We start from the raw sequence: 26177 nt of genomic DNA, 5'->3' as shown, positions 1-26177 counted from the left end.
TGGCATCAATGAAGAGCCTTTTTGTTATATCTAAATACTGATATCTGAAGAATAATCTCTTCTTTTTTACTATCAGTACTATTTATAAACATATACATATATATTAATATGCATATATAACATTGTTAATGTTTTCACCAATATTGCCATATACAGGTGCTGCCAAAATCTCTCCTTATCTTGCCTCAAAGGAAGGCTCATATGTCTTCTCGCTTGTATAATTAAGTTAAAGCAAAACTATATTTAGAGTAAAGCAAAACATTGCAGAAGGAACAGGCAATGTCCCTTCTGAAATATAATAACTTTACCTGCCCAGTCTTTTAAATAAACTTGCGCATCCCCATACCGTCATAGGCGCCGCCATCTTCTTCTTCCCTTCTGTGTGTCCTGATTTTCAGCCATCTGGATTGTCTGGGCCAGGATGACACAACTCTGGTGAATGCATGCAAGAGTTAATTTAGTACTGGCGGTACCAGGGGATGATGGGATAACCAGCCTATAATCGCAGTTTTTATTTGTAGGCCTCCCACATGGCTTCTGTGCCATACAGCCTCCCTTCTCATCAGTAAAATGTATGAGGCCCGCTGATGGTTTGGAAAGCGGAATGTGTGCAATCTTAGATACTTATTATAAAGGAAGAAAAGGCATGGAGATGTATCAAGCAGAACATTCAGGTTAAAAATAAATAAATAAAAATTTATTTAAAAAAGTCTGAAAAGAGAATTGCTTAGATTGTAGGATATTTTTAAAGACTGGTGATATTTTCATATTCAGAAAAGCCAAACTTCATATTTCTTGTATCGCAGGGTTTTTTTTTTATACTTTAGTAACTGATGACAACACTTTGCAAAGGCTTACTGCCATCTAGTGGTTTCATATAATATTGACAATGTTTGTTTTGGATGTTCACAAGTTTAGCTGTTTCTTTTTCTGGTAAATCTTGGAGGCTTAAAGAGGAACTAAACTGAAAAACTGAAAAAAAAATACACTTACCTTCAATCCAACAGGGCAGTCCGACGACTAAGGAGACAGATTGAGATATTGAAGCATGGATGAATCAATGTTGACTGATATCCAATATTGGGTTCCCAATCTGATAAAATAACTCACTTTTATTTATTTATATGAGAATTTTAATGCTTTGTCTCTTTCAATATTCTCTTCATTCACAGTTTAGCACACATGCCATCTTGTTTTTCACTAGTCACTCTAAGGCATGGAGCAGATCAGTTTCTGTAAGCTTTTTGAAGATATCTGATATGTGTTTGACATCTGTCTGACCGCTCCTTTTAAGTTTCTTTCAATGGTAACTCCTCCTCACCCACTCTCCTCCCTGTTGGTGTTCCCCAAGGGTCAGTCCTTGGACCGGTTCTCTTTTCTCTGTACACCTCCTCTCTCGGTAGTCTCATATCCTCCTTTGGCTTACAGTACCATCTGTATGCTGATGACACTCAAATCTATCTGTCCACCCCTGACCTGTCTCCCTCAGTCCTGGATAAGGTCTCATGCTGCCTGTCAGCCATCTCATCATGAATAGCTGACATAATTCCTAATCTCAACCTGGAGAAAACCAAACTCATCACCCCCCGCCCCTCAAATTCCAAATCCCCCCCTGACATATATCTAACTGTTATTCCTTCCTTCCCTCAGGCACTTTGTCTTGGTAACACCTTTGATTCTTCCCTTTTTCCTCATTTACCCCCCATATTCAGAACAATTCCAGGTCCTGTCACTTTCACCTACGCAACATCTCCAAAATCCGCCCCTACCTGTCCCCTGAGACCACCAAACTCCTTGTACCAGCTCTTATCATCTCTCGTCTGGACTACTGTAACCTCCTCCTCTTTGGTATTCCACTAACCCGACTCTCTCCTCTACAATCTATTATGAATGCTGCAGCCAGACTCATCCATCCTTCCCTCCGCTCCTCTTCCACTGCATCTCTTTGCGGTTCTCTTTATTGGCTTCCATTTCACCTGAGAATCAAATTCAAGCTCCTGTGCTTTGCCTTCAAATCCCTACACAGTTCTTGTCCCACTTACCTTTCTGACCTGGTAAAAAAATTCTCCCCTAGCTGCTCTCTTCACTCCTCCAATCACCTATTACTGACTTCCTCACTCATAACCTCATCACACGTAGGGCCCTAAGACTTTTCTATAGTTTCCCCAACTCTCTGTAATGGTCCTAGTCCTATTCGGCTTGCTCCTACTTTCTACTTCTATTTAAAATAACACTCAAAATCTATTTTTTCAAACTTGCCTACTTGTCTTTTTCTGTCTTTTGAAACTGTCCCTACTTCCCACCACTACTTATCTCCCCTTCTATTGTGTGTTACTTCCCCCACCTCCTAGATTGTACGTTCTTCGGGGCAGGGTCCTCTCCTCCTGTGTCACTGTCTATATTCCTCTGTCATTTGTAACCCCTATTTAATGTACAGCGCTGTGTAATATGTTGGCGCTATATAAATCTTGTTTAAAAATAATAATAATATTTTATTTGTTACTGCAACCATTGACTCAAAAGCCTGTTTCTTTAAGCACAGATTTTAATTTAGATAAATGATAAAAGTTACAAGGTGCCAAATCTGGTGAATATGGAGGATGCTCTAGCGTAGTAATGTGTTTTTCAATCAAAAACTGTTTCACAGAAAGTGCTGCGTGAGAAGGAGCATTGTTGACATTGACAAGTTTATACAAGCATAGCGAGTGCTTAAAATCAGTTCTCATTGCTTTGTTTAAGACATAGAAACACAGCCCCATTATTTATTAGACAGACCTTGTATGTCTCAAACTCTGCAGTCTATAATGTTTTATTACAAGAAAGTACTTTACTAGCTTTAGATATTGCAGCTTGGCATTGCATGCTATAATTAAGTCTATGATCTACCAGAACCTCCCTCCCCCCCCCCCCCCCGATCCTTGTCCATTTCTGACTCTCCCAATTATATCCCCCTGGACAGTATGAAGTATGCATGTTGTTAGCCCCGAAGTGCATAACTTTACATTTATCTGTATTAGAGGTAATTTGCCACTTGGCTGCCTAATCATTGAGTACATCCAGGTCTGCTTGTAGATTATAGACATCCTGTATGGACATAATTCCATTACATAGTTTGGTGTCATCTGCAAACACAGAAATGGTACTTTTAATCCCAAACTCTATCTCATTTATAAAGATGTTAAACAGTAAAGGTCCCAACACTGAACCCTGGGGTACCATTCAGAGTATAAAACATATATCACTACTCTCATGATGCGGTCTCCCTATCCATTTACAGATAGAGGTTACAAAACCCATAGATCTTAATGTAAACATTAAAGCTGATCTAAATTCACATAATGTAACATGATATAAAAGGATAGCTATTCCTTTTACATAATGGAAAAAAATGTTTTTTTTTAGAAGTCCCCCCTTCTTTTTGTCTTTATCTCCATGGTGGTAAATACTGAAAGGGAAACCCACGGCCTTGGGATCCATGCTTCACCTGCACATGCCTGGGATGGGACATGCCTCATCAGGGGCTTTCCTATAATGTAAAAAAAAGATTTCTTCCACACACACTTCGTTCTTTCATGAATCTGCACTATCACTTATAATATTATTCTAGCAAAAACTCTTCTATGTGGTTCTTTAGAGGAGTGTTCCCCGAACAGGTTCCTCCGGATGTTGCTAGGGGTTCCTTGAGCAATTTGTGCTTCTAAGGTCAGGGTAAGTAACACCAATGATCTTTTTGGTTATTTATAAGGGTAACATTCCTCCCACTAACCACCAACCTCATGTTCTCTGAGTTGAGAATATAGTAATTAGTTTTCCAAAAGGTGGAAAAAGGCTTCTCTAGAATCTTTCCAACTACAGGTAGTCCCCGAGTTATAGACATCCGACATACGGACGACTCCTAGATCCGAACGGGGCTTCCCTGCTCATTTGTGTGCAGGACGGAGGCTTGATGGAGCAAGGGGGCGGTTTGTATGACTTGCAGAAGAAATCTTTTGCTAAACAAAGCTGACATTGTGGGTGATATTAAGGACTGAGCTCTTCTTCAGCCTCTTTAATGACCATGACAAACTCTGCAGTTGTTTCTTTTTGCATATCAAAGCACAGCTTGCTCCAGAAGTTAATGAGTGTCTATGCTCCATGAATATTTTTTTTTGCTTTGTTTGTGATTAACTCAAATTGAGGATTTTATACAGTAACCGACACCACGCTGCCTAATATGTTGAGACAAATATCTGTTCTAATTGCATTTATTAAAATAATGCACCTTTTCCAACCTAAGAACAAACCTACAGTCCCTATCTCGTATGTAACCCGGGGACTACCTGTATACAAGGTAAACTTACAAGTCTATAGTTACTTAGTAATGACTTTGCTCATTTTTGAAGAATAGTGCATTGGTTTTGGTATTAACGATTGGTGGCACCAAAGATTCACTACAAACACACCGCTTAACAGACACAGCTTGCCCTGGTGTGGTGCATTTGGGCAGCCATTTTAGGTAAGGTAACACATAGCACTGCATATTATTTTCATGGGCATATTATTGGAATCTTAGCATTATTAGCATTAAAAGAAACCTTTCCTAACATTCAATGGCTGAGCTACTCATTCTATACATTCACAGGTTAAACACCTGGTACAGTTGTTCCAGGCAATAAAGGCTGAGGTAAGCCTTAAAGGCCAGGCAGACATAGCAACCATAGTCAGGAAGGAAGATGGCCTTATAAGGTAAGCCCCTCCCTCCTCCGCATTCCTTACGCCTTACGTCACGTTACGCCTACTCCGTCCCCCTCTTTGGTGGTTCGTCACTTCCCAGCCCTCCCCGCCGCCATTTTAGTTCCTGGAGAAGGCGGAAGCGTCGCCATCAGCTCGTCCTGCTTGTTGTGTAATTGGCCGTAGCGGGCCGACTCTCTGGTCTTCAGCCGGTTACATAGCCGCCGTCATCATGCCGTCCACCCCGCTCAGAGTGGCCGTAGTGTGTTCTAGCAACCAGAACCGCAGTATGGAAGCGCACAACATCCTCAGGTAACTACAAATGACGTCTAATGGCCGCCACAGCTCGCTCCCTGCTCCTCTGGCCTAAAACAAAATAGGGCTGGGGGGGCTCCTTGCCGAAAAGTGTAATAAAGAGAACCTGTCGTCCATAAACTTTGCATTTTACCTCAGGATGGCGGTAACAAAGCCCTGCGTGATACCATATGGAGGGTGGCTTGTCAGGGAATGATTCTTCTATTCCAATGGGGATAATCAGTTTCAAGACTAGGAATGAATAGCAGAACATATAAAAGGTTGTCCATAGCAACCAGGCTGATTTCTTTTTATTTGTTGCTATGGTGACTGGAAATTTTTGGAGCTCAATTTTCATTTTTAATCCTTAGATCAGTGGTCGCCAATGTTTTCGGTCCTGCAGACCACTAAAATCACTGGCTCCTGACTGCGCATACGTGGGCAGCTGGCTGTCACTCAAAGGGGGAGAACCCTCCTCCATAGTGATGTCATAATGACAACCCCGCCCACTCTCCCATCGCAGGTCTGAGCCAGGGTGACAGCCCACCCACTCCCCTGAGCCCAGGAACTGTACGGGGATGTGGTCTGCAGCTCTGGGCGGTGTGTCCCCCCAGTGGGGTCCTTCTCCTGACCCCGCCCGGGGGTGCACTGGCCAGGGCCGTGGACCACCGGTTGGCGACCGCTGCTTTAGAGGACAACAAAGTACACTAACCCTCCATAACTTGTCTCAGGTCATGGCCGTGGTGTGGCTGGTTTTCAAGGGAGCGAGGGTTTGTGAAGTTGTGGGCTATGGTACCAAAGAATTATTATGAAGCGAATATTTATAGCACCAACATATTATGCAGCGCTGTACATTAAATAGGGGTTGCAAATGACAGACAGTGACACAGGAGGAGAGGATCCTGCTCCAAAGAGCATACAATCTAGGAGGTGGGGGGGAGTATGTGGGAGGGGGGTGTTATGTTAGCTCAGGATGCTGCAATACTCTTATCCTTTGCTCGTTTGAAGTATAAAAAAAAAATAAATCTGTAATTATCTGGATCTACATATTGTGTCTTGCAGCATCTTTTGCATGGCACTGGGTGGGACTCTGGCCCCATAGAGCAGTAGTCACCAACATTTTCGGTCCCCCGTACCACTAAATTACTGGCTCTGGACCGCGCATGCGTGGGGTTGGTGTGTCACTCAAAGGAGGGGAAACCTCCCCCATATGATGTCATGATGCCAGAATCCTGCCCACTCTCCCATTGCACATCTGAGCCTGGGATGGGAGAGGGGCGGGTTGTGTCCAGATACAACCTGCCCACTTCCCTGAGCCAGGGATTTGTATGGGAGATGTGGCCTGCGGTTCTGGCTGGTACTCTCAATCAGCGGGGTCCTTTTCCCCGCTGATTGATTCAGGGCACAGGGACGTTGTCTGTTTAAAACTGAACTGTAATGATGCAAAAACAAAAATTGCAGTCATGCAGGCTAAATTGCAGAAGGGACAGGTGATGCTAACGTAAGACATACAAACCTTCCTAATCACTCCAATGCTCGGATATGCTGGGAATCCTTCAGGAATGTAATCCTGGTCAATCAGCATATCCCAAGATCGAAACCTGGAAGAAGATGATGGTGTCTGTGACAGAATGGGGGCAGGTAAGCGTAATTCAAAAATTAGGGTCTGGACATTGCCTGTCCCCTCTGTAATAAAAGACCCGTTTGGTTGCAATTGTTTTTTAAAGTAAGGTTTTAGTTCTGCATTAAAGTGGTACTAAACTAGTAAACAGTAAAGCACATTTTTATTACAGCAGGAACAGGTACTTAAAAAAACTTAACTGCTGGTTCACAATTTTTCTTATAACCTCCCTCGTGGTCTTACGTTTTTGCAAGTGGTTTAAGGCATTCTACAAAATGGGTTTTTACTTTATTCTCGAACTTCAGTCCTTCAGAATACCTGAAACTGCTTAAGAAGATGCAAATGTTCACAAAATCAGTAAAGTGGTGTTTAATTTCTTTGTGGAGAGAAATAAAACTAGTCTGTAGTCAGTAGGCGCCTGGGAGTGGTAAATGCTGTGTTTCTTCACTGCCAGCCTGAACTTGCTCTAATTTACTATTTTTTTTTTTTTTTTTACAACTAGCTGCCCTGAGTAATGAATTCAGATGCTGATGTAACTGTAAAGTATGTCAGGGCTTTCAGTTTTAATTTCCTAACCTGTAAACTTGCTGTAGTATTGGTGTCCTTGTCTGTCCAGTCATGTTGTCTTATTTATGTGTTTAATTTCAGGGAAACCTGTGCTGACAGAAGTATGTAGGCTGCCATTTTTTTTTTACTGTTGCAGTTTTGAAATTGCTAGTTGTCTGACTTTCATTATGGCCTTAAATATGGAAGTTTAGTCAGTGTCCACCATTTTCCATCCACATATACATTGATTGCTTCTGGCACCAAGACGTTGGCCACACACCATTTAGGTTACGTTGCCTCGGTTGGTATTTTTCATTAGTTTCCTGCCTTTTTCACTGGCATAGGTGCTCGTGACCTTGCCTGCTTGTGACTTTGCCTGCCTACCACCTTTTGGTAGGTAATAGCATGCTGCACACCAAGGCTATGCCCACATGTGCAATAATTGTCATTGGAAAGGATCTTCCACGATCCTTTCCGACGAAAAATAACTAGACGATGCATGAATGAATGCTGTACATACAGCACTGTTCTGCTCTATGTAGAGGGGAGGAGGGAAAACCACAGAGCGGCACCCCACTGTGCTCTCTCCTCCATTACCATTACAATCGTTCCTCGTCTATTGTCTGTGGATCCGCCAGGAAGGTCGTTCGGACGATGAACGAGGAGCACTGTACATGTGCAAGATTATTGTCCGATATCAGCCCTGAGCCGATTATCGGACTAGAGCCTTTGCATGTGTGTATCTAGCCTTGGATCACCCCACAAGACCAACAGTAAAATGGGCAGTGGGAACTAGACGCTGTACAGTTTTGGTATAGATTTTTTTTTTTTTTTGTTAAAGACAGACATTTTAGGAACAGAACATGAAGGTGATCACATTTTTCTGTCAGATTTAATTATTGCATCTCTGCACCTATTCAAACACATCATTTTATGCCTGATTCTTTTGTTACGATTAAAAGAGGGCACTTTATCAAAATTGCCACGTGTAAGGGCCGTGGAGTCAGTACATTTGTACAAAACATTTGATTCTGACTTCATTAATGCTAGCACAGATTTCTCATTGCCGTAATGCCCTGCTCAGCAATTTTACAGCTATATGAAGGCTGTGTCTTATTTGTGCAAGATCAACTTCTACTGCATTTAAATCTTCCCTTTTATATGCTGTGCATGGGTACCAATTTATAATCTCCGGTGTGACCTAACCTGGAAACAAACCAATAATGTCCTGGTTTGAAAGTGAGCACCTTCACCAGTTGGCTAGCCAGGCAAGTTACTTTTAACTTGAGCTAGGCTTTTTTTTAGGATTGTAACGCATTGATATTTGCATCTAAAATCTATAGCTAAGCCTACGTTATTGTGGCCTTTTTTTTTTGTGTGTTAGAGAGACTGCAAACATTTGGTAACCTAAAGTTGGCTATACCAATGCAATATCACTTTTTCTGCTGAGTTAGGCTGAGTTGCCTATAGTTCATCAATGATATTGTCTTAAAAATAGTGTGGTATATATGTACACTGCATTGCTGTGGCTTTAAAAACATTGGTACACTATTGCTGACTATGTGTATTGAAGTGAGGATTAATATGAAGGCCATAAAACTGGGGTTTTAAAGTGATTGTGAATAAGGGACATGTTTCAAAATTCCTGTCTTCTGAAAAACTTACCAGTTTCTGCTAGCTTTTTTTTTTGTTTATTCAAGCTTCCTATATTTGTTTACGATTGATGTCTCCTATTGTAGCTATCCTGGAAGCCATCAATTTTGACCTAAAAGCTTCGACTGCACTCCTAGTACTGGGTACCTTGTTGGGATCTGGGATTAACTTTGTGAATAAAGCTGCCGGGCTGAGCGTCAGAATCTGTCTTTCTGAGTTAGGTCATTAGGGTGCATTTTAAATTCCTAGTTCCCTCAGGTTTCCCAACATACATCATTAAAAAAAAGCATCTCCCTGCTGCCGCCATATCGTCGGTCAGGTAATGTGTTCTTCTATGGTTGAGGGCACAGTGGGCTGCATACATGTCTCCATATGGGCCCTCCTATACTGATTGACCGTATTCTAATTTGAGGATGTTTCTGCCATTGTTACTGCAGTTTGATCAGTTAAAATGTCACCTGCACTATAAACCAGAACATTTTAAGTTTGAGTGGGGAATGTTTAAACCCCTCTCGGTTTATGTTTTTTTTTTTTTTTTGAACATTGTCTTTTTATTGTTTTTGAAACATAAAATAACAAGTTACAACAAAATAGCATTACTTACAGCAGTATATGGGATAGCCAAAGGTAAATCATACCAAGGATCCTATTGTATAAAATCAAGGGAGGCTCATAATAGAACAAAATAGCATAGAAAAACACAGAATCAGTTTACGTTTTTTATTTACTTTGTGACTGAGTAATATAAAACGTGAAGCTGAGTTTCCTCCAAGATAATTGTCCTTAATAGAACAGTGGTCGCCAACTTTTTGGACCCACAGACCACTAAATTTACCGGATCTGGACCTCGCATGCGACATGATGTCATAGTGACATCATGATGCCAGAACCCGCCCACTCTCCTATTGCCGGCTGCTGCGATCAGTTTGGGCGGGCATGGTCCATGCATGGCTCGGTCCACACATGTTCTCCTTTCTCATGACCTTGCTCGGGGGCGCACCGGCTAGAACCACGGACCACCAAAATTTTCTGCAACCGCTGTATTAGAAGACCTTTTCTTAACCTATTCTGATTGCATGTATGTATGAATAAACTAAAGCTTGTTTTAAAATTGGATTTGTAGTACTCGCTATAGGAATGTTTTTTGCCCCTTTTGGTACTTGCTAAAGACTTTCAATATCCAAGGCATTTGAGTGTTTGCATGTATGTATCATATGCATTGTAAGGGTTTTTTTCACTTCTAGAGACGTGTGTGTGTGGACTCCACAGACAAGCATCTCCTTTTAACCCCTATTGATTTTTGCTTGTTGATCATTCTGCCTAAAATGTAATCCTAAAAACAGTTGTGAGGTCTTAATATTTAAAATATACCCACACCCTGTGGCTTCTGTGTCTCTGCAGTTGCCCCAAATTGTTTTTATAGATCATAAAAGGGGTTAATAGAGGACTCACAAAGACATGGAGTCTGATTTATAGCTGACCTGAACTGAAAAAAAAAAAAAAAAAAAACACCTGCCAGTAGTAGTAATTGATAAGAGACATGCAATGGAAGTCCACCATGGAGATGGCGGTGAAGATGGAGCCTCCCAAGGATGCAGAGATGTCCTGGACATGTGCTGTGCATACTTACTTGATTAATGCACAAGCTCACCATCCACCAACGGGTTTAGTTCTGCTTTAACTGTGAGGCAAAACAAGAGTGTGACCCTTCAACAAGTGGTGATCTCCAGACTTCCATTCACCCTTCAGGAGAGGGGAAGAGAGTTGAGTGTTCCTATTATGTTACAAGGTGCAGAAAAAAGAACACGGTTGATTTAAACAAAGCCCATCAGGTTGGCTGCTATCTCTGATTTTATGTTCCCTTCTATACTAGTAGGTGCCATTTCCCCTCCCTTTAGCTGTAGTGTCCCAGACACTGATGATTAGAACTGTGATGGAACAGAAATAGGTTCAGTTTTTGTTCTGCTTTAATCCCAGAAATGAGGAAGGCCCTCAGTGTCCAGTGCATAAATGAAATTGGCGATTCATGTATGTTTTATCTTACAAAATCTGTATGCCTATTGTACTACCACAATAAAAAGTTTAAATGTTCTGTATATTTTCCTGTGCCACATTACAATGTACAGTGAAACACATGTTTAATATAATGTTTCTTTTTTTTTTTTTTCTTTTTCTTTCAGCAAACGGTCCTTCAACGTCAGATCTTTTGGAACAGGAACGCATGTTAAACTTCCCGGACCAGCACCGGACAAGCCAAATGTTTACGATTTCAAAACCACATATGAACAGATGTACAATGATCTACTTAAGAAAGACAAAGAACTGTATCCCCAGGAATTCATTTTGTTTAAACCAAAAAGGTTTCAACTCATAAAGGTGTAAATCATAATTTTACATTTGCAGCTCCAAGATCCATGTGGGATTGTAGGCAGGTATATGACTATTTTGGTATGGTTTAGGGTGCAGGTAAAGGTAAATACTGCATGCATCAGCTGATTTTAAAAAAAGGATAGTGAGAAGACTGAGCTTTCCCGGTAAAGAACTGTGGTTACTATAGCAGTTTTTACATTATTACTATTTTTTTTTTTTTTTTTTTTTTTTTTTTAAGGCTCACTGTCCTAAAAATAGGGTTCATGACCATGAGAATATGAACTATGGATTTGGACACAGTAGCCTTTTGTAATTTAAGCAAAGGTAAGTATATTCGGCAATTTAAAAAATTTAATTTTTTTTAAATAACTTTTTCTAGGGTCATGGCAGTTCATACCATTTAGACTTGCAAGACCTCTATTTAAGAGTAACAATCCACCAGACTTAAACTTTACCTTTTTTTTTTTTTTTTTTTTTTTTTTTTTTTTTCCTTTGGATCTGTTCTACAGAATATTAGCAAAGCAAAAAATATTTTCATATTCATTCTTCCCCATTACTAAGTGAGAAAAGTGTAAGTGTGGTAACTTTGTACCAACATAATAAGGGAGAGGCAGGACAAAAATGCCATTTGGATGCCAAGTAGCTCAGTTTAATATTCTTTAAACACACCAAGCGCATATTTAATTTTCCATTCTGTTTGTTACAATGACTAGTGTTTCTTCCTCATAATCCAGAGAAGTTATACTGATTTTAGAGAATATTTTTTTAATTTATATCTTTAACACTGGAGCATTTTTGTAAAGGGTAGGTAGGATTTGCGGCTCAGGATATGCAGAGTAGTTACACTATCTGTGCAGTTAAGGTTATCTGTAACCCATGTTTAGGCTCAAGCTGGCCCATCGGACATCTGTTTTTTTTTGTTTTTTTTTTTGTTTTGTTTTTTTTTTTTTTTTTGCAGACTTTTTGGTAAATTGTTGTTTTTTCTTTCTCCTCCTTGGGCCTTTGCCGAACAGTGCTGCTGTAATGATGTGTTAACACCATTTAGGGCAGCAGTACTAGAAGCCCTAGAGCAACAAGTAATTAGGATTGGGGGGGGGGTGAGTTCTTGACATCCCAAACTCATTAGGAATTAATGCTGGATGCAAGAAGGGAGAAAGTTAAGTGTTCCTTTACAACAACACTAGTGGCATCATGAACTTGGGTTTTGTAGTCTTTAAGTTGAAAAAAAAAAAAAAAAGGCTGGCGCTGTGCTCTAAAGCCCACTATGAAAGATGAAGTGCAATAACTAGCATTAGTTAACCCCCCTCTAGCTTTCTAATTCTGTCCATATTTCCATGCAGAAAGCGTTACGTTTTTTTGCATGGAAATTTATTTTACATTGTAGGCCTATAAATCTTAGGCATAACTCACCAAAATATATCTAATATTTAATTAATTTAATAATCTTTAAAAAAAACACAATAATCTGTTAAAATAAAAAGTTATACATGTAATATAACTGTACAGTAGCATGTATAATATATATATCAAGATTTCATTGTATTGGACACAATACAGCTATTTTGTATTGAATCCAATACAAAATTATTTGAATTTCCCGCCGCTCCTCCCGCCAGCACCGGCGTCACCGGGAAACCCCGGAGAACGTCTCTGCATTCGCCGACTGGAGATCAGAAGAAGAGGACATGTCCTGAAGACCTGCAGGGACCAGCAGGACGCGCGGGGGGGGGGGGCGACAACAGAACAAGGTAAGTGGGTTTTTTTTTTTAATCTTTTAGCCATCCCGAGTGTGACTTTTTGCATGGAAAATCCACCCAGAGTCAGGCTCGGGATTACTGTTAGGAGGGTTAAGTGATCACGTCCTATGCCTAAAATGCTCAGGAATCTGCAGATAAGCTTTACTTAGTCCTTTGCTCATACAGAGTTTCTAGTTATTGACTCAATTTATCTTAGCTTCCTGTTGCCCATTATTACAAAAATCATTTATAGCTTAGGCTCACTAATAAAGTGGAATCACTTTAATCAGTGGGCAGTAGTACAGGCATTTTAGTTTGGCAATTCAAGTTGTGTTCAGCACAGATAAAAATGATTATATATAGGGGTTGGGTTGTGCACCCATACATAGTAGATAGTAGGCAAACTTTCAATACTTAATACATGAACAGTTATCTTTATACCTCAAATCTTTCCACTAAAGAATTTTCTGCACTTTGGAACTGGGCAGGTTCAAATCACATTTGGAAATAAAAACTACAGTATAAGTAGTAAAAACATAACCTTAATGGTAGAAAAACAATACCAAGGCAGTGTTAATAAAAGTGGGCACTAAAGGCCTGCAGTTTGCACACAAGATCTGACCCAGAGAAATATTTCCTTAATATCACCTATATATTGTTCTAGAATATGATTCATAGTGATAATTTAAATACTCTTCCACTTTTGAATGGATTTGACCCACAATACTAAGCTATTGCCATGGAGCTTGGTTGCACAGGAACTACAATGAGGCATTCTGTTAGAAGCTGCTTTGTCAGAATTAAATATGTGCACAAATGCATTAAGATACCACTTCCTTTTCTGCTCTTCAGACACAATTGTACAAGACGCTTTACCAATAGTTACTGAAATGAACTTGACTGCAATGGCACATCATTAGAAATCCAAGAAATCTGATGACCTAGAGTAAGGAAAGTGGGGTGAGAAAGGGTTCAGAATTAATGTACCTGAATTTACAAAGTGCCGACAGCCAAACTTCTGCTGTAACACTTTTTTTCATCCTGCTCTAAAGCAAGCAGGCCCAGCCTACACAGGAGGGTTCGTTTAAAATTCTGGCGCAGTGCAGCATTGTTGCCATGACAAAAAAAACCTGATTAGATGGTCTCCTGGCATATTAAAAATTTGGGAGACTAAGGCTACAAATACACGCCACATGATTCTTGTCTGATAATCGCCTCAGGGCTGGTATCAGATGAGAATGTGGAGTGTGTACAGCGCTCGTCTGACTTTGTTCATGGATCCGTCCTGGCGGATCCATGCACGACAAACCATTGTAATGCAAGTGAATGGGAAAGAGCGTAGCGGGGTGCCGCATTGAAGAGATCTTCACCCTCTCAATAGAACAGAAAGATGCTGTATGTACGGCACATTTATGCATCTTTCAATATTTTGTAGTTGGAAAGGGTTGTGAAAGATCCTTTCCAATGACAAATATTGAATGTGTGTAAGACTCTGTCCTCCCCATTGATTCAATTAAAAGAGCACATGATTCTCTGCTTTTCCAGCTTTTATTTTGAACATTTCTATCCCATCCGGAACTCATTTGTTCAATTGGACATTATATAGTTTTCAAGTTTGTGTAATCTCGCATTTTGGGTAGGTGAAAATATCTTCCCAGCAGTAGTGTTTTAGCCATCTAAAGGAGAGCAATATGAAAAAAATGGAAATGTGCAGCTTATAAGATTTCTAATTGCTTTCATTCTCGATTGTGTGAAAGTGCTATCAGCTGTACTAAAGAAGCTTCTTCAGCACTGCATTTTGAAAGAATGGCTCTCCCCACAGGAAAGGGCTACCCCAAGAGGACAAGCCACGACAAGGACAGAATTAAAAGCTTGTCCTAAATTCCCCCAAACCTATTCTGAGCACTAAATTCTTCTATATATCTCTGTTCTAGCCTTGCTAGACGCACAGGCTCCTAAATACAACCATCAAAGGGTGTAGACAGATCCTGGACCTATCAGTATCAGGTTAGGTTCATAACATATTTGACTAGTAAGTATTTCCACACACACACATGTGTATATAAAAATATAATTCATTGAGGGTTATTTGGCCAAAATTGTTGCCAATACATAACCTATATATGTATAGGTATCGTACCTGCAAGAAACTGATCAGAAAGATGTTTGCAACAAATCCTTCTCCACAGGTCTTGCTGTGCTGATCAGCTTTGACTTCACTTGAATGTTGGGATTTTCTTTTTTTTTTTTTTTCTTCTATTGGAGATGGAGCCTGCCAGGCATTCTTTTCAAGCCCCTGAATTACTTTTACTGCCGCTTTTCTTTAAAGCAATCTTGTATCAACGGTGCAAAATGCCTTTAAAAGAGATCCTTGCATCTTCTGCTGTCTGTGCTGCCCTGATCCCAAGAAATCCTTAGTCTTCTGCAGGTACTAACACATCCTCGTGTGCTGGTCTCCACAGACTTTTCCCCATCACTAAAAAAAAACATACCCTCTTCTCTTCTAGATCATATCCTAACTTTTTTTGTGTTCCTGTAGTGAAAAATTGCTTTTGAGGATCTCTGTGAGATCTTCAGACTTGTAAAATCTTACAAATCTTCCAGGGAAATTGGCTATCTTACCCCCCCATCCCCAAAATAAGTACAGATACAAGTTAGGATGTGCCATGTCCTCTCTGACAAAACAGAAGCTTAGGGTTACACTGGCTTTCTGTATAAACCACAGATATCTTCTTGCAGAACGTAAAGGAATACATATTAAATGTGCATGTAATTTAGATATACACTATGTTTTTTTTTTAAATGCAATTGACTGCTCTTTGCTCTTTATTAACCTGTAGCTGCCGGGCCATCTACAGATACTTTTCCCACTGCTGCTGTCTTCATATATGGGGCAGCTACTTATGGATCTCCTAAGCAGACTGTTTTAAATAGGTACAGAGATTTTTTTTTTTTGATAGTTTTGTTCTGCCAAAAACTTAGTTCCTAAGTTGCAGTTCTACTTTGTTTTTTTAACAATGTGCAAATGATTTGCCCATTGTTTGTAATATCATTAATGCCCATTTTGCTAAGTTATCCTTCAATTCATAGCCACATCCTAGACATAGAAACAAATTATAGAAGAATGTTAAAATGAAAGACTGGATTTGCTTTTTCCCCTCACTATCTTAACATATTCAGACTCTTTTACTGTTTATTTCCCATACTTTAGATTTTCTTCTACCTTACTAAACAAATACTACTTTTGGCTCTTTATTAGCAAGGTTAGTCCTGGTAACTGCTTCAGTACTCATTACTTTCACAAAAATGTAAGCAAATAAGAGTATCATTTCAACCCTGCATAAAATGATAGCTTTTCCTTTACCAACACCATCTTACTGATCATGCCATCCCAGTTGGTATGCTCCTGGATGTGTTGGCAGTAGAGGGAGACAGTTTAGAACTTAGGGCTTGTGAGAGTAGTTCCACGCCCCTTTTTTGATGCGCAGTCACATTCCAGGTCTCCAATGTGAACAGCAACCTAATACCGGTGGAGTTATAGATCCTGACTGCTTTCCTCTCAATTTTTGGTTCTAAGCTTTTAGTTGCCTCTTTGTCATCGACCTCATCTCTTTACTACCACAATACTCTAAAGCTACGTACACACGTCCAACGGTTCTTGCCCGATAATTGGCTCAGGGCCGATATTAGATGAGAATCTGGCGTGTGTACATCCCCAGTTGTCCATCGTCCGAACGATCATCCTGGCAGATCCACAGACGATCGACAACTAACGATCGTAATGCAGGGGAAAGGAAAGAGCGCGCAGCAGGGTGGCGCTCTGTCGCTTTCACCCCTCCCCTCTGCATAGAGCAGAATGGTGCTGTATGTACAGCACTCGTTCATGCATCGTGCAATGCTAGTCGTTGGAAAGGATCTTTCACCACTAATATTGAATACACTCAATAATAGTCGTGAAAGATCCTACATACACACGTATGCGGCTTTAGTCCTCCTTGACTTACAGGTGTCCACTTACCTATGTACTTGTAGCTACAGTATGTGAAGTATGCACATACTACCTGTTGTCATATCTCTAACACTCATTGCATTCTGTCCGCCATCACATGCTGCACTCATTTAATTAGCTTTACTGCTTGCTTTTTACTAAGTTATTGTGGCAATCTTTAATAACTTAGTAAATTAGGGCTAAGTCTGCATCTGACTAGTTTTAAATGCTTATACATGCCTAACCAGCTTTTTAACGAGTTTTTAAGAATTTATAAAGATGTTTAAAAAGATTTTTGGCAGAAAGGATTACACTATGGTTAAACCCTGGGGAAACAGTAGACCTTAGACACTCATTAGGAACATTATAAAAAAAAAAATTCTTAATCACATTTTTTGGAAATATTGACCATTCATCTACTATGCCCGTTTGTGTTTCTACCTACTTCCTGCTAGGAGCTCTAACTACGAGCAAATGTAAGTGCTTTTTAATAGACCCCCCTCCATTTTTGGAGTAACAGCATTGTTGGTATATATTAAACTACCAGGAGGTAGTATGTTTGTGTCGGTGCCCAAGATTATTTGTTAACTCCATCCTATTATTGGTACCCATATTTGTGGAGTCCCTGAATAATAGCATTGGTAAAAGCCAAAAAAAACATCTTCCTAGTCTTTTTATATGACACACTAGTATTATCATCGAATCTTTAGGAGTTCCTAGCATTTACAACTATCAACATGTACTCCATGTCCAGTCAAACATTGTAGTAAAAAAAAAAAAGGAATTTTTTTTCAGTTTGGTTAAAAAAAAAAAATTACAAAGCAATACAGAACAAACCACAAATGGGACATTAAAGGCAGACTTTTTATTTTAAAAAGTACAAAAAGATTTTTTTATTTTTACATATTAAAAACAGCAAACACTCATACATGTTTTGTTTTTTTACAACAATAAACATGGAATCTCTAGATCAGGGGTTGGCAAGGTTTTATGGCCACTAGGCCATTTATTGGGTGAGTAGGAGCACACTAGGCTGGACCCGCCTTACTGGCTTCGCCCACTACCAGGGAAGCATTGCGGAGAGGAGGGATTTACCTTAGGGAGCTTTCCCTATTTACCGTGGTGGCGGAAGTATCAACGCCGGCCGCAGTATCACCGCTGGCGGCGGTAAATAGGTGAGCAACTGCAAGGGACCGGCATCGGAGCTCCAGTGGCTCCGGTAGTTCCTAACGCCCCCTGGCCGATCCGCGGGCAACCTGCAGCTTCAGAGCTGCGGGTTGCCGGCCGGCATTAGGCTGGATCGACCAGGGGGCGTCAGGCCAGAACGAAATACCGGCTAGGCCGTATCTGGCCTAAAGGCCGGAGTTTGCCGACCCCTGCTCTAGATGAACAGTGTCCCAACACGTTTCACGGAAACAGTGTCTACTTCATCAGGAGGTCTAAAGTTTCCTGTTCTTTCCCAAATCAAGAGTATCCGATAGATGTTTAATTTTTTTTGGCCCCAAATGTCAGAGACAGGTTAACCAGTCCAATCATAATTATCAATGCATTTATAGCTTTAGATAACAAGATTTATTGTATACTTCATAGGTGCTTAACCCCTTATTCTCACATTCTGTGGACCTAATAACAAATACTCTGTCAGCCCTGTCTCAGTAGGAACCTATAATGCTGTGTTTATTGTTGTGAAAACCAAAACATACATGAGTGTTTGCTATGTTTTTAATAAATAACAATAAAAACAATCCGGACATTTTAAAATAACTATGGATGATCATTTTGTGAAACATGTTAGTCTTCCTAAAAAATTCCATCTGCAGTTTGTTCTGTATTGCTTTGCATTAATTTTGGGGATGCTGCAGAATATGTAACGAGTACCAATAGGGAGCAGTTGGTATTGTTAAAAAAAAAATGGCAGGGATGGTTCAGTGTTGCATGTTTTGGAAACAGTCTGACCGCTACAAGGGTTTTTTTATTTTATTTTTTTTCTAAATTACGGAAATTCAGACCCTCTTTTTTTTTCGAAAATTGTATGTGAATGGCAGTGACCTACCTAATTTTTATACGAATACTGGGACAAAAAAATTTAGTCTGCTGGCTTTGTAGTCAATACATTCCCCCTCCTTCAGTGGACAGGTGCGCCTGATCCAACTGTTGCTCCTTCAGTTCAAAGCAAACAGAGATTGCAAATAGACTACGGAGTTGTGAGGGACATATCATTTGCCTGTACATCTTCCAGTCTGTCACACTGGCAAAAATGTTGGAAGGCATATTTTGTCCATTAAAACTAGTTTTAGCCTTGGTTAGTAATCATACTTCAACATACATGCGTGAATAACCTGTATTTGTATCAAGAAAACGTTGCAGATGTATTTTAACCGGATCAGCTGATTTAATTACAGTAACCTGCTTTGAATAAACTATTGGGACTTGAGGGAAAAACATATTTTTTTACGCTATGCATTGTTACATCTTTATGATGTCCCCTAAGATATATCTGCTCAGTATTCAGGTATGATTAAATAATGTTATGGCTTATTGTGTGACTGTATGTTGACTTGGGCCAATAAAATGCCCTCTTGTAACCTTTTGGTTTAGTGTGACTTTCCTTAACCAGTTTTATGGAGCTATTTGTTCTTCTTTTGCTCCACTAGTGAAAAGGACTTCAGTAAAAGTAAATGCAGCCTTTTTAACATGGGGCTAACACTTGAAAATACTTTCGAGTCTTAGTGAACCCCTCTATAATTATTTTATCCACAGCTCACAGTACAATAGTGGGACAAATGTCATCGTAATAAGTATCCAACAAGACAACTGCGTCAGTGGTAACTGATCTAAGAGGTCTAAAGTACTGATGGCTCAAGGAACCCCTGGCAACCTCTGGAGGAACCCTAAGGTTCTATAGAACCCTAGTTAAGAAACCCTTCCCTATTGCCTAAATATTTTATTGGACGTACAACTGGACAAACTTAGAGTACCAATCTTTGGTAATAGTGACAGTAGGGGAAACAAGGTCACTGTCAGACCAATGTTTGGCTATTAGAAACTCCTATTTAATAGTTTTTATTCTCACAAAGATACCTAATGGCCTTTAGAACCACAAACTCCATAGTACAAATGCTATTCAATTACAGCCAGTTCCTAAAAATAGTTTTCAAACACAAGAAAGTAAATATATGTGTGCCCCAAAAAACAGCAGTGGTTTAGAAACAATTATTGTTTCATATTCAAAAACCAAAACTTACACTGATTAAGAAACATACAACATTTTATTTATTATTCCAAATACATTAAAAAAACACACATATATATATTAAAACACCTTACAATCATACATCCTAAAAATTTGTTTTTGGATGGTTCGTATACATAGTATCCCTTTATCATACATTGGTATGTCTCTCTTTATAAAAATTTAGGCATTGAAATGTGAGGAAATTGGGCATTTAATGTGCCATATATAAATATAATATATATGCCTATAAAAGTTTTTTCCTTGCTTTAGTTTGTAAATATGTTTAAATTAAAAAATGTGCTATAAATGATAATTACTATATATAATATTTTATTAATCTAGAGTATTTATTTGGATTGGTCTGAGGAAGTGGTCTTTCCGCGAAACGCGTCGCCCATTTAAAATTTGATGAAGGGATACTTAATGTATATGAACCATTCAAAAACAAATTTTTAAGGTGTTTTAAAATATATATTGATGTTTTTAGTGTATTTGGAATAATAAATACAATTTTGTATGTTTGTTAATCAGTATATAGGTTTTGGTGTTTAAATACAAAACAATAATTGTTCCTAAACTACTGTTGTTTTTTGGGAACACATTTTCATTATTGTGTTTGATAACTAAAATTATGACAGTAATGAAACCTCTGCTATGGACATGTTTTACGATCCATAAAATTCAACAACGCCAAAGTGTCCAAATGCTCCATTTTGATTTGTCCATTCTAAAAATACTTTGTAAGGATTTTAGATTTATCCGCAGAAATTTCAGATTTTACCTTCATCACCAACTGCAATTGAAAATTGGTGTTCTATTTTGAGCAATCACAATAGGATTTTAACATGCATCCATGGCAAGACTGTGAACATTAGTTTTGCATGTTCTTAAGAAGTAAAAGAACTGTAAGAAGAGTCTTCACAGATTTCACTAGCAGCTTGTACAAACCAAAATTGGATTTTGATTTTTCCTCTTCTTTTTCCTTAGTTCACCAACAGAATGAACTTATACAGTAGAAAACGATTTGTTATTTCTATGTATTGGGGCTGTGTTGACCAATGCAGTCAGTGTGTGGTGTAAACAAGTTTTATTAATTTTACAGCTTGTTTAGAATATGTAAATACTTTAATGTGCAAGGTCTAGGCACAGGTTTACTTTAAGGCTAGGTTTTTATAGAACCATCATCTACAGATTTGACAGCTGGCAGCAGTGAGTAGTATTGAGCTGCTCATGGCTGCCCCTATATATTCTCTAATAGGCTGCTCTGGGTAGAAGCTACTTGAAGCGTCTTCCAAAGTCAAAGGTTTGATGGAAAGAGGAAGCGGTAACTGCACTGTAACCTCACTTCCCGTCTGAACATAGCCAAAGAGCCTGGTTTTAGTCTGCTGAGCAGGTCCCAGCCTTAACGAGAAGCCTTGTGCTTTGTGACCTTCTCTGTATTTCCTTATAAAGGTTTACAATTTGAGATGGCTACAGCACTCTTCATAAGAAAAAAAAAAAAACAAGAGTGGTACCTCTATTTGACAAGAGACCTTTTACAAAAATAACATGAAAATGTTACATTGTTTCTTTTTCAATTTCATGCCAATAAACCATTTTTCATATTCATGCAGAACTAAACTTGGGGGGTGGTGAGCTTCTGCAATAATAAGCAAGTACGCACTGTATTCTTCCTGATTATTGAACATGCTTACCCTATGCAATTGCCCTAAAGCATTGACAGGTCCTGCACAAAGTTCTGTTTTACCAAGAAAATATGTTTGTAGGAATGACATTGAAGCAGAAACAATGTTACCTTTTCTCTTTGTTTTGGGTTTTTTTTTCCTCAAGCTAACTATGAAACCTGTTTCACATGTAACTAGAGATGATTGTCATTATACAGATTAGAGTATATACCCATAAATTTGGGTATATCTTATTCAGTTATTGCAAGAAAAAGGGCCCTTTCAAACACATATTGGAAAACGAGGCAGTATGCTGCTCCTAGGCACACAACAAACCCCGCTGCTGGGCTCCTGGTAGTGCAAATCTTCCAACAGCTGTCAAAACATTAACATTAGTTTACAGCAATTTTATCCCGTTTTTTTCCGTGGGGTTAACTGTAGCCAGGTGGTCAAAATTTGGACAACACATTTAGTGCTCCTATTTCTTTGTGTCATATGTGTGCAGTAACTCTGATTTTGTGTCAGTTCTCTAGCAACCCTCTACTTTATTTCAACTTTCTAATATCCGCTTCATAGTACCTCTTTTTATTTTTACCTCATTATCTTTGTATTATGCCTGAACTGACCAGTGCCCATGTGTTGTGGCCCATCTTTCCAGTGTCCATGTTTTGTAGCGTGTAATCGCTTCTAGGGGTGTAATAGTGTAATCATTCAGGGTTTGTTCACTTTAGTGTTAAAAAAAAAAACAAAACAAACAAAAACTTGTGTTTATCGCTTAATGTCAACTGCTAGGCAGAACTTCTTGATGTTTAATCTGCAAACTTTGGCACTTTAAAATCCAGCACTTCAGGTGCAAGCTTCTTGGAGCTGTGCAGGATTGCTGGCTGACACTTCAGGTCTGAGCCAGCCCTTGTACAGCAAATATTCCCCCGGTAGACCAGTGCTCTTCTGTAATAAGAAATAGTTAATTTTCTGATCTGTAGCAAACTCTCAGTGAGAGGGAAGCTTGAAGTTGGCTGACTTTAGGAGTTGCATACAGCATTAGCAAAAAAAAAAAAAAAAAAAAACATGGTGAAACACTGTATATAAATTATCCCCATATTCTGAGCAGAGCCGGCAGGCTGTCCAGATTCAATGACTGCTTCTTTGCTGAAGTGGGGACTGAGCATGGACTGAGCAGTTGTCTGTTGGGTGGGCCGCCTAGCAAAATTAGTCTAGGAAGAACACTTACAGAAAGGGGTAGGTTTGTTCAATCGCCCCATTGCTTTTCCTTTCTCCTTGTAATGTTTACATGAAGTGCAATGTTGCTATTAGGACTACGTTAGTAAAAGGCAACCTCTATTGTAATTAATGTTTTCTCCTGTAAATCATTGGTCTCCAACCTTTAGGAGCTCACAAACCCCTAAATGCACGGACTTCAGACCACAAATGTGTGGGGAGCCGTGTGTCACTTAAAGGGGAAGAAACTACCCCCAGAGTTACATCATGATGTCCAGAGACACAACCCACCCACCGCCCTGAGCCTGCAATGCATACGAGAGATGTGGTCTACGGCTCTGGCCAGTGCGCACCCCCAAGTAAGGTCCTTCTGACCTTGCGGGGGGGGTTCATTGGCCAGAGCTGCAGACTGCGTACGAGGGACGTGGTCTGCGGCTCTGGCTGGTGTGCACCCCTAAGCGAGGTCCTTCTGACAGCCACGGCCCACTAGTGGGCCACGGACCCGGGTTTGGTGACCCCCTGCTCTAAATGCTACTAGTCTGTCCGCAATGTAAGAGGCATTCATCCCACTGACTGCCACAATGTGCTGTGAGCTGTGAATAAAGTAATTATAACATGGGGTTCCCTGAAGTTATTGTTAGTGTCCCCTCCATGTAAAAAAGAACACCGTAACCTCAAATTATGTACGTCTACATATAACCTTTTTAATAGAGGTTAGAGAATTGTTAAATTCCCTTCTTAGCTGAGGTCCATATGGGCGATTTTTATTTCTCAGACAAAAAAATATGTAGCACATTTTGTATTTGCTGTAGCCAGCCTATTCGTGATTGCTAGGGTCATGGAAACAAGCTGGTATGTAACACTGCTGTCAGCTGTTAATCTCTGTTACAGCTGGAAGGCTTTGTTTTTTCTGCATTAGAGCTGTTTTTCTAAAGCGCATAACAAATGGCGGATAGCAGATTCGTTTTTACTTCAATTTTTAGATATGGGAGGTCGTTTATGAGATGTTTGCATCGAAGGCCAAACCCCTTGCAGTTTTGCCATGGCCTATTTATGCATAACTCTTTGTATGTAGCATCTAGGTAGGTGCAAGTCTTAAATGGCAATTTAGTTTGCATAAGGTCTTGGTATAATTAAAAAAACAAAAAAAACATTTCATTTTAATCTTTTGCTACATCCCAGGGCTGTTGATCACAAGCAGCTACTTCCTGACCACATCTTCTCCAGTGATGGCAGCATGTCATTTCTCAGCGTGGGTTGCCCTATAGTGGCATCAGTGGACCCCACCTGAGTAATGTGTGTTGAAAGTGATGATCTCTATTTGAAGCACAGCAACAACACAGGAGATGGGGCCAGATCATTCATCACCTTACTACAGGAAGTGTCTGAAGAAGGATCTTCCTGATATGATCACCAGGTATTTTTTTTTTTTTTTAACAGAATTACATATATTGGAAAATAACGACATTTTAGTTAAAAAGTTAATGCCTTTATTGAGACTATTATGATCAAATTTAGTATATGGCAGACCATTCATTTTGAATTTTGTGCGTGGGGTGCTTTTCAGCATAAACTGCACCTCTACATGCACATATCCATTAAGGTTCATTGGAGTAATGTGCATGTGGTGGACAGATACAGAAATGAGAGGAGATCCCCTCTTATACAATTGTATTATCCATAATGTGTCCTAATTGGAAGCATTACCCTTACTTCTTTTTCTGGGGTCAGCTCTTTTTATGCATTTTTTACTTTCTTCTTGTAGTTCTTACCAGTACATACAAAGAGATGAATCTGAAATGAAACGGGGACACGGCAAATAAAATTCAACAGAGGATATAACCTTTCCCACTTAAAAAAAAAAAAAAAAAAAAATTACCCAAACAAGTTTTCCCAAAGAGTGTGAAATCAAATTTCAGGCTTGAAATTAGCAAACACATTTTAACCCCCCCCCCCTCCAAGTGAAGTGTAAGTGTATAAGTATATGTACACATATAATACAATTTAAATAGTGAAACTTGAATGGCACAAGTCTCTCACAAACTCCATTTTGTAGAATGGGTAATTTAATATTCCCCTTATGCCTCGTATTTTGTAGCAAGGATTATTATTTTTTTTTTTTTAAATCTTTCCCCCTTGGTAATATACCTTCCCTCTCTGTTTCCCTGATCTTCACTGTGTGATCCTCTCTGGCACTGCACAGCCATTGCAAAGGAAATGTGGTTGGAGGGTCCTCTGCGGCACTTGGTGGCTGTCCTTTGCTGAAATGGTGGGAGGCTGCCATAACTTCTAATCAACCATAGGAATAAATTATTTGTGCTTTCCCGCTGTGTGCTCTGTAGTCCCCTTTTCAAAGCTAAACTGGACGTTTTTTTTTAGCATTTTGCTAAATATTTATAAATCGTATTGCTTTAAAATATTTCTGAAATAAAATTTATATGGAAATAAATACACATGTAGGTGAAAATTGACCCATATGGGTCCCTTCGTCATATTAGACTGCAACACATGGGGCCCTGTTTATAGATAAGGGAATCACATTCCTTTGTGAGAGTCTTCCAGGTCCTTGTGTTTAAATGGCAGTAATTGATTTCCATCAGGGAATGTTTAAAGGAATGTCAGAATCTCTTTTATAAATATAGCTCATACATTTTAAACATACATATAGAAAAGAATAAGGGTTCTGCTTGTAATACATTTTCTAAATAGATGTAAATATGTCTTTAACCACCTGGGCGTTTCACTGTTGTCTAGATTTCTGTACCAAAAGCAGTACACTGTTTTTCATGAAATTTTTTTTTTTTAAATTGTAGACCTGTAACCTCTCTAGTAGACTATTATGTAACTATACTATACTAGTATGTAACTACTAGTATGTAACTATCTAGTAGATATCATGAATAAAAAAATGTTTGAAACACAATCATGTGTAAAAAAAAAAAAAAAAAAATTACTTTTAATAAAATTAAAATAAAAACACAAATATCAGCTTAAACAAGAATACATAAATAAATCAAAAATAGTGAAAATGCAATAATTCGGTATACTGTCCAACGTCACATACCTATAGACAAGACCACATAAATATACTTTGTATTGGATTGGATACAGGACTTTGTATTGAATCCAATACAAAATATTT

The 26177-nt window shown here is 39.2% G+C and overlaps 1 protein-coding gene across 1 annotated transcript in view; it reads left to right on the top strand.

The window, feature by feature from the left end:
* Nucleotides 1–4814: 4814 nt before the first annotated feature.
* SSU72 (SSU72 homolog, RNA polymerase II CTD phosphatase) overlaps nucleotides 4815–26177 on the top strand; it is a 31594-nt gene continuing 10231 nt past the window's right edge. The window contains exons 1-2 of the mRNA XM_072426569.1: nucleotides 4815–5022; nucleotides 11005–11148. Coding sequence (XP_072282670.1) covers nucleotides 4943–5022; nucleotides 11005–11148 — 224 coding nt within the window. The 5' untranslated portion in view covers nucleotides 4815–4942. The remainder of the gene's footprint in view (nucleotides 5023–11004; nucleotides 11149–26177) is intronic.

This window comes from Pyxicephalus adspersus, chromosome 11 (assembly GCF_032062135.1).
Source record: "Pyxicephalus adspersus chromosome 11, UCB_Pads_2.0, whole genome shotgun sequence".
Classification (NCBI taxonomy): domain Eukaryota; kingdom Metazoa; phylum Chordata; class Amphibia; order Anura; family Pyxicephalidae; genus Pyxicephalus; species Pyxicephalus adspersus.
Note: the sequence above shows the minus strand (reverse complement) of the source record. Positions and strands in the feature narration are given on the sequence as shown.